At 46.4% G+C, this 15206-nt stretch overlaps 1 protein-coding gene across 3 annotated transcripts in view; it reads right to left on the reverse strand.

Moving 5' to 3' along the window:
- The window catches only part of Rasgrf2 (RAS protein-specific guanine nucleotide-releasing factor 2), a 248075-nt gene that overhangs the window by 54178 nt on the left and 178691 nt on the right, over window positions 1–15206 (reverse strand). For all 3 annotated transcript variants that reach the window (XM_039101563.2, NM_053721.2, XM_063281151.1), the window contains 1 exon segment: window positions 7207–7310. In XM_039101563.2, coding sequence (XP_038957491.1) covers window positions 7207–7310 — 104 coding nt within the window.

Genomic DNA, 15206 nt, shown 5'->3' on the forward strand with positions numbered 1-15206 from the left:
ACGTGAGTGTGAGGTTGGCTCCAGGTGTCATCACGAGCTCTGCAGCGGTGAGAGCCCTGGTCTAAGCCTGGCCTGTAAAACAAGGACTGAGGACATCATAGCACATGTCTGGCCATGTTTTCCCTTGTGAGGATATGGCTGTACCCCACAGTCCTCAGTCAGGCTTCCAAGGTCCAAGAGCAATTATGAAAGAAGAGAGATGCTAAAGAGGAGTAGGAAGCCTTACTCCCACAAACATCTTGTCTTAGTTACAATTTTCTGCTGTGAACAGACACCATGACCAAGGCAACTCTTATAAGGACAACATTTAATTGGGGCTGGCTAACAGGTTCAGAGGTTCAGTACATTATCATCAAGGAGGGAGCATGGCAGCATTCAGGCAAATGTTGGGGTTGGAGGAGCTTTGAATTCCACCTCTTGTTCTCAAAGCAGCTAGGAGACTGGCTTCCAGGCAGCTAGGATAAGGGTCTTAAAGCCCATGCCCAAGGCCACACCTCCAAATAGTACCACTCCCTGGGCCAAGCATATTCAAACTACCACACATTTCATCAGAAAATAATCGCAAGAGTCTATCAAAGCAGTCAGATTCGATGTGTTAATTCTTATTGATTTCTTAGTCAATAAGAAATTGACTTCACCTTTACTTTTCATTGCCAAAAGGTGAAGGGTTCTTAACAGTTCTGTGGGAAAGTAATTTTTAGTACTTTAGTAGAAGTCATAGCCACTTAGGAGAAGAGAAAGCATGGTCCTCCAAGGACATTGGTGTCTTACCTGCTTACTCTGGTCCACACTAGCTAATGGGTCCTATGATAAATGCCTCACCGATACTAAGAGAAGCTAGAGAGCTTAAGGGGACTTTAAAGGACAAATGTAGAGATGGAAAGAGGACACGAGGAGTGTAGCAAGTAGCTTATAAACTAGGATTTCTCACTAAGAATCAATAAGAAAACTTGATTGCCTGTTCATTCAACCCAGGGAAGGCAGAAATTGAAGAACAAAAAGAAAAAGCTGATGCCAAACCAACCCAAACAAATGAACAAACGAACAGAAAACAAATCCCAGAGAGTCCCCAGCATTCATATACACAGAAAGTAAGCAGATAATAGCTTATCCTTAATATTTGAGCCTGACAAGTAATTCAGTTTTATGTAAGAGCCCCATGCAGATCAATCCCCCAGGTCACCCGTGAGAAAGCAGGAATGCTCACACTGGAAGGCACTCCTACTCAGCTGGCCAGGCTTCTTCCCTTACAGTCATTTGTGACCCAGGATCCTTAAGAACTAAGGGGAAACAGGATGTCCCTGGTACTCACCCAGAGCGGTGAGAAAGGTCAAATGAGAGCCACAGCAGGCTGAACTGCTGTAGGAATCAAGGTTGCCATCAGCCTATGAGTCTAGAAACCTAGGGGAGCAGAGAAGTCAGGGTTGCTGGCCTATGTCAATTAAACTGCGTGCTCTCTATTTTCTGTTGGCTCCTGCAGTGAGAAAGGTGAGCTTGTGAGCAAACAATGCTCTATACTATTTGATACCCAGAGTCCCTTAGTTGTCAGGAATTGGTGGACAACTAGAAGTAATGGACACCTATTATGAAGGGGTAAGAAAGTACCTAGCCCACCAACCATCCAGTTCCGTGATGTATGAGGCCATTTGCATGACTGAAGCACTAGACAGTGAATCTAGTATTAAAAAGAATTGTTTCATTACCTAACATCTCAGGTTGAGACTAAATTTTATCTCCTTGGTTCAAGTATCCCTGTCAGCTCCCACTTGGTGTGGAGAGGCTCAGGAACTTTGAGGTATGTTAACACCTTTGAGCAGTGGGACATCTTCCAAGCCACCTATTAAGGTGGAATTTCTTAAGCCCCAAGATGAGGGAAGTCTGATCCTCTCTTTGTGGACAGTGATAGATAGCAACATCTATATGCCTGTCACCATCTAAAACTGAGTGGTGCTCCAGCAGTTGTAGAGGGATGTAGTATTCTACTCCACGCTCCTCTACAGCAGATATAAATCCTATGTGTTGAACAACAGAAAACCGACTTGGCCATGGGAAAATGTTCCTAGGGTAATATTTATAAATAGAACCAAAAAGTGTTTCCAATGTCAACAACGGTATCTTGTATCAGAAGTGGGGTTTCGTGTTTTATACTTTGAGCTTGCAATACCCCAAGAATTGATTAGATAGATGGAGAGGCTCTTAGGTCAGGGTTTGGGAGCACAGACTGCATAGCCAGGAGGCATGGATGGAGATCTGGGTGCTGCCTGTTGCTTTCCATGTAATCAAAGGAAAAATGCTAACTCTGACCCACAGCATCCCCTTCTGCAGAGCTAGGCTAATGAGTACATCTGCTTTTTCACCCTCAGAAGGGAAAAGCAGGAGCAGTGACTTATCCCTGAGAGCTTAGAATAGTGACTGAGGCATAGAAAATAATAGAATATTTGGAGACATTTGTAAAATTACAAGGCTGTTGCAAAAGAAAATGCATCTCCACAGAGAGGCTACCTTCTAAGTAAAGAATTTAATAAGAACTTCATCAAAGACTTGGCTCCCCATATCATAACTAAAATGGCAAACCTCAAGCTGGCCTCTAGACTGTGCTAAAGCAGCCAAGGCTTCCTCTTTTGTTCAGGGCACCAGCATGCAGTCCCCTGGAAATTGCCACATCTGCCTAGGGTGAAAATTGGGGGTTAGGAGGTATAAATTCCTGGGCATCTCCAGGAGACTCAAGACAGGAAGCACTCTTGCAGGGCAGAGAGACCTGAAGCACAAGAGGCATCCTTATCCTGTAGAGAGCTCAGTGGTTAGGCATCCCCACACCAAGGCTGCCTCACAAGTGGAAGGGCAGAGCCACTGCTTGGGAGCTGAGGGTAGGCTGGGCATGGGGATGGAAAAGTGCTGGAAGCAGATGACCAAAGCAGGAATGGGCATAGACAGAGGGACTGAGCCCTGGGATAGACAGAGCTGGCAGTCGGCCAAGAGCTGTCAGTGGAGGTGACAGCAGCTGCCTGTTCAGTTGTCTCTTACAAATTGCATTCTCCCACCCACACCAAAAACTGTGTGGTGCTTGTCCTGGCTCAACCCCCACTTCAGATCTAGAACAAAGGATACATCTGAACTCTGAGCTCTGAGGGGACACCGAGTTCTGTGTTCTGCAGCGTGATGCCGAGAAATTAAAAAAATTAAGAAGAGGCTCCTGCCATTGACAACATAGGCAACAGCTAGGAGGGAGGGACACAGGGAGGGAGGGAGGAAGAGAGGAAGGGAGGAAGAGAAGGAAGAAAGGAGGGAAGGAAGAAGGGAGGGAGGGAGGAAGGGAGGGAGGGGTGGAGAGAGGGAAAGAGAAAGGGAGGGAGGAAGGGAAGGAGGGAGGGAGGGAGGGAGGGAGAGAGAAAGGGAGAGAGGGAGGGAGGGAGGGAGGGACAGAGAAATGGAGGTAGTTGCATCTGGCCCCCTCTGACCCAGGCATCCTTGAGTGCCTTCCTAGTGCCTGCTTCCGTGATCTCTGTGACTCACTCAGGCACAGTCCTATTTCTAGCACCAGGACACAGGGAGGCACCCTGCCTGGTCCTTTCCTTCTGGGGGAGGGAGGAGCTTCCATTTTCTGTGATTTCACTACAACACTGGAATTATGTAAGGGTTTGTTTTTCCCTCCATGAGGAGGGGCCCTTCTCCTCAGCTTCCTACCATGGTTGTGACGGAGAGCATGTGGCAAGGCTGCAAGGACTCGGGTCTCAGTGCTGGGTTATGTTCGGACCGACCTCTGGTTTATACTTATAGCGATCTCATTTTAATTAAGTGATAAAACCTCAGGGCTTCCACCATGCTAGCACAGGAGACCAATCATGTGTTCAGAAGCCACCACGCTGGGCGCTGCAGATAAAGTGCAGCATTTCTGCCAAACTCCTAAAGACAAGCAAAGCAGCTGAGCCCTCTGAGGACTCAGCAGCTCTGCCAGTTAGCTGCAGGGCTGACATTCTGCTCACCTGAGGTCAGGGTGTAGACACAAGGCTCCCCACCAGTCTCACGACATGAGCCACCTCATGTCACCATCACAGGAAGAATTGCCAGTATCTGGATTTTTCTAGAGGAAGAAATCTAGAACCTGGGACAAAAGGTTTCCTGAGCCATGGAGCCAGTAAATGCCAAAGCAGGAGTCTCCCTGTGAATCAGTCTTTACTCCACACCCCACCCTGTCTCTCAGGTACCCACACACCCTCCGTGATAGGACCCTTGTTAGCACAGACTTATGCCTCCCACTGGAGTATTGCCTCAGCTGTTACGGAATGGGCTCTCTGTCTTGACCAGGGTGGGATTTCAAAGATTAGCACTGGACTATATACACACTTAAGCTCAGAACTGTTTGTGTGAAGTCTATCATGGCTCAATAAAAAGGAAAAAAACGATATAGTTCAATATGAATTCAAAAGTACTTTGTTTTTCAGATAAATATGTCTTTCTGAGTTTGCCACAAATTCACGTAAGAAGACTGAACTGAGTTAGAAACTTGAACACAGCCAGTGAAATGGACTCCGAGTAGAAGCCAGACCATGAATGGAGTCATCAGTCACCATCATTGCTTCTAGCCAGGCCTGGTCAGCCGCTGTAAGCCAGCCTCCACTGTCCAGACTGGTGCCACCCTGGCGGGGTCTTTACGCTGCAACCATGGTCTTGTGTAGTTCACACAAGTAACATGTGTGATCCTGTCCACACCCGGCCTGTGCTAGGCCTAGGAAGTGGCACAAATGGTTCCTTTGGCTCCCTCCCCCTTGAACCTACACATTTGCTGTGGCTGCAGATACTCAGGGGGAAAGAGCTGAGTCTGGTGTGATATCCAGGTGACCTGGGCTTTGGCTTCTCTGGCTGTGACAGGCTGTGATTAGCTTGCCTCTTGCAGGCATATTGGTGGGATTTTGAAGAGGACTCTTCTGGGCATTTTGCCAGCTCACCTGACCCAGGTAATGCCTGGCCTCTTGTGAGTCATTTTCAAGCCCCCTAGGGTCCCCTGCTCTTCCAATATGGCACTTTACCTGTCCTCTCTCAGTGGGATTATATAACCCCTATAGGCAGTGTGCTTGGACAGAGGACAGGGCCATCCCAGATTCCTCAGCAGGCCAATCTAGAGAAGGCCCCTGTGTATGCAAACAGAGTTCCTCACTTTACCCCAGCAAACACCTTATACAACTTACCTCCTCAGAGCTGGTGACCTCCTCAGACTGTGTCTTCTGCAGCTGACTGAGGGAGAAGCATCTCTGTCCCTTCCCCATATAGCAGAGAACTGACCCTGCTATTCTCTTTGACCCCTCCCATTTTGACTTCCCACTGGTACACAGTCTTTTGTTTCCTCTGCCCCAACCCACCGCACTCCACCCCCACCTGAGACTCTGGTCCTCTGCCTGAAAGTCTGAGACAACAAGAAGAGGCAAGGGGAAGACAGTGGCACAGAAATTACAGAAAGCACGATGGTTGAGAGTGGCCGTCTGTCCAACAGCTGGAAACTCCTTGAAGTCAGAGACCCCCCCAAGGTCATTATTGCCCTCACTCATGCCAGTGCACAGCTCTCAGTGGTGGACAAAGAGAGAAAACAGAGAAAGAACAGTAGTTATGCTCAGTGCACGAATTCTGTGGTGGAAGGTGCTTGTTTATTCAACTGGGTCATCTGTCTGATCTAATGCTTTTACAGGTGTCCGCTGAGCCCAGGAAAAGGGAAATCTGAATGGTCCTCCCTTCTGGCTGTCCATTCAGACATGGCCCAGAGTTGGAGGAAGAAACCTGCAGTCTGCAGTCCCAGTTCTGCAGTTCCCTTTGCAGCACCATTCCGTGTCTGTGAGCTGTCCCAGGCAAAGCAGACCAGGTGGCTTTCAGATTAACAGAAAACCCAGAAAACAAAACACAGCAGAAACACCCTGAAATGCATCTTCATGAGACAGCCACACAAGTGAATGACAGTTCTGAGCTGATTCTCCAGCCTAGAAGTCCCTCAGGAGATAACGATGGCCACAGGAACTAAGAGCAGCACAGCCCTGCTACCTGCGGAGACCTGGGGATTGTGTCAATGACACACAGGAGGTGAGTGTACATGCATGCACATGCGTGCTTTGTGGACATGCTTTCTTTCCACAGCAATGCCAATACATGCTGGAGTGCAGAGCCCAGCTGGGTCACTGTCAAACTCAGCCTGTGTTTTGGCTGCCTTCAGAAACTAAAGGACAGAAAATGACTTCGTGGAGAGAGAGCACAGCGGCAGCCTCAGGATGTAAACTCAGTTCAACTGAGCAACCAAGCAGCCGTCTGCCAGGTGCCCAGACCAGCAGAACTAGTAGAACGAAGACAGACACACACTAAACGGGGCAAGCACAGGCAAAGTGTGCATCAGGGCCAAGTGCAGGGAGACTAAAGGGGCCTCTCCTGTTTTTTGGAGGAGGCGAGTCTGAATCACAAATGTTCATGCTGTACTCTATGCTTAGCTCAAAATGGTCTTTACACTTTGCCACATCTTTGACCTACTCCAATCAGAGCCCTGGTCTCTTTCACCAACTCTCCTTATAGCCACCATTAGGTCCAGGAAGGCCTGACATAAAGTTCCTAATGAATTGGGCATCCTCTGAACCAACACAGTAAAGAGGGGCCTGGTTTGGTTTTGCAGACGCAGAAAAAAAAACAAAAACAAACAAACAAAAAAACTCTACAAAGTTCTTTAATAGAAAACTGAAATTCATTCAACTTAAAAAAAGAGTACTAGGAACTGAAACAGGGAAAGAACACTAGGTAAAAATTCTGTGAATTGGTGAGAAACCCTTCCTGGCCAGATAAAAATGTATTTTTGGCCTTTAGGAGTCACTGTAATGTTTGCCCATGGAGGCTGCGGCTACCAGTGGAGATAGAGGCCTCTTCACTGTCAGAGGGGACCCTGAGAAAGGTAACCCCAGGTGCTCCGGGGCAGTTTCGGTGGTGCTGTCTCAAATCTGAGGGAAGAGGGGAGCTCTGGTTTACCAATCTGCCTCAGATTATCTACAGATGTGACAGCAACATTGGCCACGCATGTGGCTGTTTTTCTTTGTGTGTTGCCCACACATCTTCCCTCCTTAGCATCTAAATCCCAAGGCTTCCAACCACAGTGTGTCAGGAGATGGTTTACCTGTGGAACGGCTTGCAAAGGTAAATGAAATGTAAAACCGTTGGAAGTAATCGCTGGGACTTCGGAATTACCTGTGCATGCTTTGAAACCCAGTGGCGGAGGACATTCAGGACTCGATTGGTGGCTGTTCTCCGTATGATGAACTCCTTGTCACATGTCCTCTCGTTGTTAAATCCTTTGGGAGGAGAAGAAACACAGACTGCAGTTAGGGCCGGTCCCCAGGGATCAGGAAAGGTCATTTATTTTAGGACTCCTCTTAATGAAGCTCACAAAATGCTACAGGGTGACAGGGAGGAAAATGGCTTCAGACCTGTGAATTCTGCTTACTTATTATACTCTCCCGTCAGCCCGCTGCAGACACAGGTGCAATTACATGAATAATGCACACATATTTATTAAAGGCCACCGAAAGTTACCATTCCACTAATGACACTTCCATTTATGCCTCTCGCAATCCACACGCAAAGCCAATAGGGAGCGTTAACAAAAGCCCCGTTGCCAGTGTGGATTATAGTTTTTCCTCAGAGAGATCATGGAGCCAGTCCCCCTGGGAGACGGAGGTGGTCTTGCAGGCGAGACAAGTGCTCTATTGCTTGTCTGCACACAAACAGTACGGCCCATGCTTGAGAAAGAAGTGTTTAAAAGTTGCTAAAAGTACAGATTCCGAATGCTCTCACCTCAGAGAACTCGTAAATACACAGAATGATGGATCAGATGAGAGGTGTTAATCACTCCACGGTGTACGTATGTAACGGCATCTCTTTTATACTCCATAGATAGATAATATTTATGCCATTGTTTGTCCATTGAAAATAAAATAATTTGAAACAAAAAAAGACTGCCTGGTTTGTAGCAGCTGTCCTCGAGTTCTGTAAAGATAGTTCTTTGGCGACCGGTCCCCAATGTCCCTCGTGTTTCTGTCTAATAGAGCTGCTGTGAAATTATGTTTGCTAACTAATACACTTAGTGGTTTAACACAGTTCCTTCACAACAGCAAAAGCTCAAATGTCAGCCATTACATTAATTCAGCATTTCTCTGGGGTTTTTTTGTGGGTTGAACAATCATGGTGACCTTGGACTTTACACATGCCGGGCAAAGTTTCTACCTCCAAACATTATTCCCAGCTCTGGCCCAGTGTTTGTGAGACCCTCTATGCTGCCACGTCGCGGTCTCAGCCACCTTTCCTTTATCAATAAAACATTTAGTACTTCACACTGACTCCACTTTTAAAATTATTCTGTGATCCAATAATAATTAAGCAATCTATTTCCCTTAAAAATGAAAATACGTCTTGGGCTGGATGTAGTTTCATGGTGAACCACTTGCTTAATATGTTTAATACCCAGGAATCAAATTCCAGAACCACAACAACAATAATTCTTCTCCGAAAGGCTATCTACACTCACCGAACCTACTTCCTGGTCTCTTACTGTCTCCACTTGTCACTCCGAGCCTCTCATCCCCCTTACCGATCACCAGCAGGCAGGCTCTGTCTGCTGAGGTCATCAATAGGCTTCACGTCTACATCCAAGGGACAGCCTGCCATCACTCCCTCAGGAATGTATGTGTCTTTTACAAGAAATGGATTCTTTTTTTTCCTTTTTTTCCAGGGCTGGGGATCAAACCCAGGACCTTGTGCTTCCTAGGCAAGTGCTCTACCACTGAGCCAAATCCCCAACCCCGTCTTTTAACTTATAACACATGATTCATGTATTTACATCCTTGGATCTCATCTCTGAGTTCCAGACCCAGGTTTCCAAACTCTCTTCACACTCCCCTGTTAGATATTTCGAACATACCACAAGCACAAAATGCTCAAAAAGAAAGTCCAAGGCTTTTCTCCGAAATCCACCCTGTCTGGTCTCATTATGCCAGTAAAGAAACACTACCATTCATCATGGTAGGTAAGCCTGGAACTTGTCTGTCTCTCCCTAGATAATAAAAGCAGCCCTATCTGGTCTATTCTGTTCTTGGCTCTTCAAGTCTGAAATCCCAGGAGCCAAAAAGACCTTTTCAAAGGACAAATTGGATGTGTCAAACCAGTGTTTAAGGCCTTTCAACAGTTCTCTCAATAGACTCACCACAGACTACAGGCTCCCGTGGTTTTATCTGCTTAGCCTTGTCTGCTAATTCTGCTGTGTAATTTCACAGCAACTCTATTAAACAGAAATGTGAAGGACATCGGAGACAGGAACCACACATTTTTAACTTGCTTCCCATCTCTCCACCCTTTAGTTCTTCATGATTCCTAGGCCTTTGTGCATACTGCTCAACACTGAAGCAAGTAACACACACTGTCCTTCCATCAGTGCAAGCCACCACTCCTTCCAGAGTGAGGCCTTCTGCACCAAGCAGGAGAAAAATTCCTACCACCTCATAATAACGCAAACCGTCACTCTATGACACCCAGCACACAACAGTAGAGTTATCTGTGTGGTTTTCTGAAAATATTTTTGTTTTTCATGAAGATGAGAATTTGGTATATTTTTTGCTTAAGCTCAAAGATTTCTGTAGGATATGGCATATACAGTATAGTGTATTATTATTTATTTTTATTTTTTATTATTGGAGTGTATGAATTTGTGTGTGTGTGTGTGTGTATTGTATGGTGTATGCATCTCTGTGTGTGTATAGGTATGGTGTATGCAGTGTATGTGTGTGGTGTATGAATGGTGTGTGTGTGTGTGTGTGTGAGTGGTGTATGAAATGTGTTTGTGTGTGTGTGTGTGTGTGTGTGTGTGTGTGTGTATGCACCTTTTGGCATCCTCAATAGTGACTGGGGTTTGGTGACTATATATGGGATGGATCCCCATGTGTGGAAGCCTCTGGATGGCCTTTCCTTCAGTCCCTGCTCCACACTTTGTCTCTGTATTTCCTCCTGTGAGTATTTTGTTTCCCCTTCTAAGAAGGACAGAAGCATCCACACTTTGGTCTTTCTGTCTTCTTGAGCTTCATGTGGTCTGTAAATTGTATCTTGGGTATTCTGAGCTTTTGGGATAATATCCACTTATCAGTGAGTGCATACCATATATGTTCTTTTATGACTGGGTTACCTCACTCAGGATGATATTTTTCTAGTTCCATCCATTTGCCTATGAATTTCATGAAGTCATTGTTTTTAATAGCTGAGTAGTACTCCATTGTGTAAATGTACCACATTTTCTGTATCCATTCCTCTGTTGAAGGGCATCTGGGTTCTTTCCAGCTTCTGGCTATTATAAATAAGGCTGCTATGAACATAGTGGAGCATATGTCCTTGTTATATGTTGGGGCATATTTTAGGTATACGCACAAGAGTGCTCAGGTAGTACTATGTCCAATTTTCTGAGGAACCTCCAGATTGATTTCCAGAGTTGTTGTACCAGCTTGCAATCCCACCGACAATGGAGGAGTGTACCTCTTTCTCCACATCCTCACCAGCATCTGTTGTCACCTGAGTTTTTGATCTTAGCCATTCTGACTGGGGTGAGGTGGAATCTCAGGGTTGTTTTGATTTGCGTTTCCCTGATGACTAAGGATGTTGAACATTTCTTTAGGTGCTTCTCAGCCATTTGATATTTCTCAGCTGAGAATTCTTTGTTTATCTCTGTGCCCCATTTTTAATAGGGTTATTTGATTCTCTGGAGTCTAACTTCTTGAATTCTTTGAATACATTTGATATTAGCCCTTCATTGGATGTAGGATTAGTAAAGATCTTTCCCCAATCTGCTGGTTGCTGTTTTGTCCTAACCACAGTGTCCTTTGCCTTACAGAAGCTTTGCAGTTTTATGAGGCCCCATTTGTCGACTGTTGACCTTAGAGCATAAGCCACTGGTGAACGTCAACTGAGTGAGGAGTCATTTTCCACTTCACACAAACAGACACACCCTTTCCTACAGGATCAATGGTATCAGTGTGATTTTTATTCAGAATCCTCTTAAATGTGTGTGTTTGACAAAAATCTGAAAAGGTCGGTACTCCGATCGATCTGCGTATGTTTTACGAGAGTGTCACTGGGTTGCTGCCACAGACAGAGAGAGATCATGCATGACCCTGACACCCAAGGACAGTAAAAACTGTAGATCGCATGACCAGGCTCCAAGTGTAGCATCTTAAGTAACGTGGCTTCTTGTACAAGAAGAGCCACAGCGTAGGAGAGATGTTATCTCCCCCTACAGACAAGCTATGGAAGGAGAGAGGCATTGCAAACTGGCAATGGTCCTGGAGCTAACAGTGCCGCTGAGCTTGGTTCCACTCAGAACACTCTTAGTCATATCTCATTGCCTGGAGCCAGAGTTTTAGTCATATGTTTCCTTCACAAATCTGTAAACCAACTTATTGAAAAATGTTACAGTAAAAATTTAAAGATAGCATTTGCTATCAGATCCTGCTAGCCTGATCCACTAGCTCCGACTGCTACTATCACATGGTCGCAAGTCGCCCACTCCTGGCTGACTCCCTTTTAGCTGCCCTCCCTGTGCGGTCCCCTGTGCAGTAGTTACCATGCCTGACAACACACATATATCTCCTTCTGCGGGCCCTGGGAGTTCTCACTCAGCAAGGGCAAGAGAACCAGATCCGCACGCTCCAACTGCCTCTCAGCCGTTTCTGTCACACACTGTCCTCTTGAGCCCGGTAAAAATCAAAGTTCCACAAACTTGTAATTTAGCAATTAGTTTATATGTTAAATTCTCAATCCACGATCCATCCACACGATAAATTCACTGTCGATTGATAAAGATATAAACCGCCCACCTAGACAAGATAAAATCGATCTAGTTCACCTAAATCTGAGCCATCCTCCTCTGTACACTCCCCCTCCTTCTTCCTCTCCCCCCTACATAAAACTGTATTAGTTACTTGAAAGTTTTAATCACTGTATTTTGATCATCCTCCATGATTCCCCCTAACTTTCCAGATCCATCTGCCTTCATGTGTTCTCCATTCTCCCTCTCGGTCTTCCCTCCCTGTCTCCTCCCTCTCTCTCTCCTCCTCTCCCTCTTTCTTTTTATCTCTCCATATTCCTGGGTATGGGACCGTCCTCTGAGGTGTGGGTGACTTTACCAGAATCCACACCACTAAAGAAGACTGGCTCTCCCTTCTCCTTCGTCGGTCCTAGAACATTGATGACTAAGATGTTCAAGATCCCATTTGGCCCAGTTTTGAGGGCAGAGACTTTGCTGATTACAATGAATAGGGGTCATTTGGTAAAAAAATAACTTTTCAACAGAAAGCTAGCCTCTTAGTCATAACGTCCTCTGAAAAGCCTATAACACACTGAAGTAAGCCTGGAGAGGGACCGGCTGGGAGATGGAAGGGTTCAGTAGGGGTTATGGGAAGGAATATGGTCAACATACAGTCTATACTTATATGCGATTCAGTACCATGAACAGTACACAAGAGAAAGAAAAAAGCAAACCGAACATAGCGATCTCTTTTCCCCAAGTCGTTATATCTCAATACGGCAATCATATGGACCCGTGCTTTGTTGGCCTTTGATTTGTTTCTTTAATATTTTTAAAACCTCATGTGACCCGTTAATGGGGACTGAAACCAGCAGAATTAAAGAAATGGAGAAGATGAGGGCCATCTGCATGTGTTGTCCATAGTGGTGATGAGTACTCTTTAGAGAACTTGTGCATGTGTGTGTGCATGAGAGTACATGTGTGCATGTGTGAGTGAATTGTGCATATGTGTGTACATGTGTGCACTGTGTGTGTGAAGTATATGCATGTGAGAGCACGCGTATGGGCCTGTGTGTACATCTGCACATGTGTGTGTATGTGTATATGCATTCGTGTATATATGATGTAGGTGTCATTATGTGTGTCGGGTATGCATGTATGTGAAAATATGTGCATGTGTGTGTACATGCATGCATGCCTGTGTATCTGTATCATGAGTTATAACATGTAACTCCTAGAGTAAGAGAAATGAGGAAGCAGGTGATAGGACTGACTGATCAGTAGGTCTGTGTTTAAATAACCTGCATTAGTTTTCAGAGGCTGTGGGAGGTTGGGTCCATGCCACACCCAAGACCAGCAGGACATCTTCCCCTGCCATCTTCTGTCACCTTACAACCTTCTCTTGTGGGTTTCGTATGCATTCCCACTCTCCAAAATTCCCCCAAAGTATTTTTCCAAGACAACTAGGAATATTTCCATATATAGCACATTCTTCTCTCTTAAGAAACAGATCCAAAGCTCAGATTTATGCTTCTTTTCCTCCAACATCACTTGCTTACAGAGACAGCCATGGCCGGAGCCCTTTGGAGAGAAACTCTAATACTCTCTGTCCTTGTTTTTTCCCATACAGTGATGAAATCCTTTTACACTTAGTGGCATTTGTTAGATTTCCCTATTTCCTGTGTCTATTTCCCTATTTCACTATTCTAAGACTGAGCTCCACCCAAGTGTATTGTAGTTATGGTTCCTGTATACTATAGCTATAGTTCCTATATGATGTCACGATAGCTCCTGTAGATGACAGTTCCAGCTCCCACACATCACATCTGCATCCCCTGTGCACCACATCTGCAGCCCCTGTGCACCACATCTGCAACCCCTGTGCACCACATCTGCAGCCCCTGTGCACCACATCTGCAGCCCCTGTGCACATCTGTAGCTCCTGTGCACATCTGCAGCCCCTGTGCACCACATCTGCAGCCCCTGTGCACCACATCTGCAGCCCCTGAGCACCACATCTGCAGCCCCTGTGCACCACATCTGCAGCCCCTGTGCACCACATCTGCAGCCCCTGTGCACCACATCTGCAGCCCCTGTGCACCACATCTGCAGCCCCTGTGCACCACATCTGCAGCCCCTGTGCACCACATCTACAGCCCCTGTGCACATCTGTAGCTCCTGTGCACATCTGCAGCCCCTGTGCACCACATCTACAGCCCCTGTGCACATCTGTAGCTCCTGTGCACATCTGCAGCCCCTGTGCACCACATCTATAGCCCCTGTGCACATCTGTAGCTCCTGTGCACATCTGCAGCCCCTGAGCACCACATCTGCAGCCCCTGTGCACCACATCTGTAGCCCCTGTGCACCACATCTACAGCCCCTGAGCACCACATCTGCAGCCCCTGTGCACATCTGCAGCCCCTGTGCACGACATCTACAGCCCCTGAGCATCACATCTGCAGCCCCTGAGCACCACATCTGCAGCCCCTGTGCACGACATCTACACCCCCTGTACACCACATCTGCAGCCCCTGAGCACCACATCTGCAACCCCTGTGCACGACAATTGTCACTCCATTCTCTATCCTTGCAGTCTTCTTCTAGGTGTAATCCCGCAGTTAGGTCATTATCTTTAGGGAACCTGCTGCATTCCACAAACTGCACAGCTTTGTGCAGGGGAGACATATTCCTCACTCTCAGGAGGCTTCCTTCTCTGGTGAGTATGGAGATAGCTTTCCAAGCAGTTAAAGATGGGAAACGTAAAACCCCCAGGCCATGGAGATGCCACTGCTCCCCTGCATGACCTTTGAATTAATGTCCCTTTTCTGTAGAATATGTGCAGAATATCTTTCTAAGCAAGACGTAGTAATGTCTGTCATGCCACGATCTAATTAATTAAAGGAAACAGGTCAGTGCTGACAAGCAGGGGTTGTGCACATGTGCCATGCTGAACATTAGTGTAACAGTGAGTCTGTGAGTGACAGTCTTCAGACATGATGGCTGGGAGAGGGTGGGCACTTGCTGTGGGACTGCAAACCCTACTCAAGGCAGGGAGCAGGAGGAACTGAATCGCTAGTTTATATACATGAAGTAGTTCTTGGTTCAGATCTCACTTATGCAAGGTCTGTAATGACGTTTCCGTCGATTTCTTTTCTCTCCAATTCTGCTCTCATTTCCAGGCAGCAAACTGAAGAACATCTTGATAGCCCTACAAGAACGGTTCCCAGCATGCAGAGGGTGCTTCTGCTGGAGAGAGAGGGTTGTTTGTGTATTAGAAGCTCTCAAGCACCTCCTTACACTTGGCTGACAAACAATGTTGTCCACCTTCTATGAGCTCATCATTGTAACGTGGGCCTGCAGAAGATGAGGTGTCAGTCAAAGCACAGCTTTATCGCACAGTGAA

This window comes from Rattus norvegicus, chromosome 2, assembly GCF_036323735.1.
Source record: "Rattus norvegicus strain BN/NHsdMcwi chromosome 2, GRCr8, whole genome shotgun sequence".
Classification (NCBI taxonomy): Eukaryota; Metazoa; Chordata; class Mammalia; order Rodentia; family Muridae; genus Rattus; species Rattus norvegicus.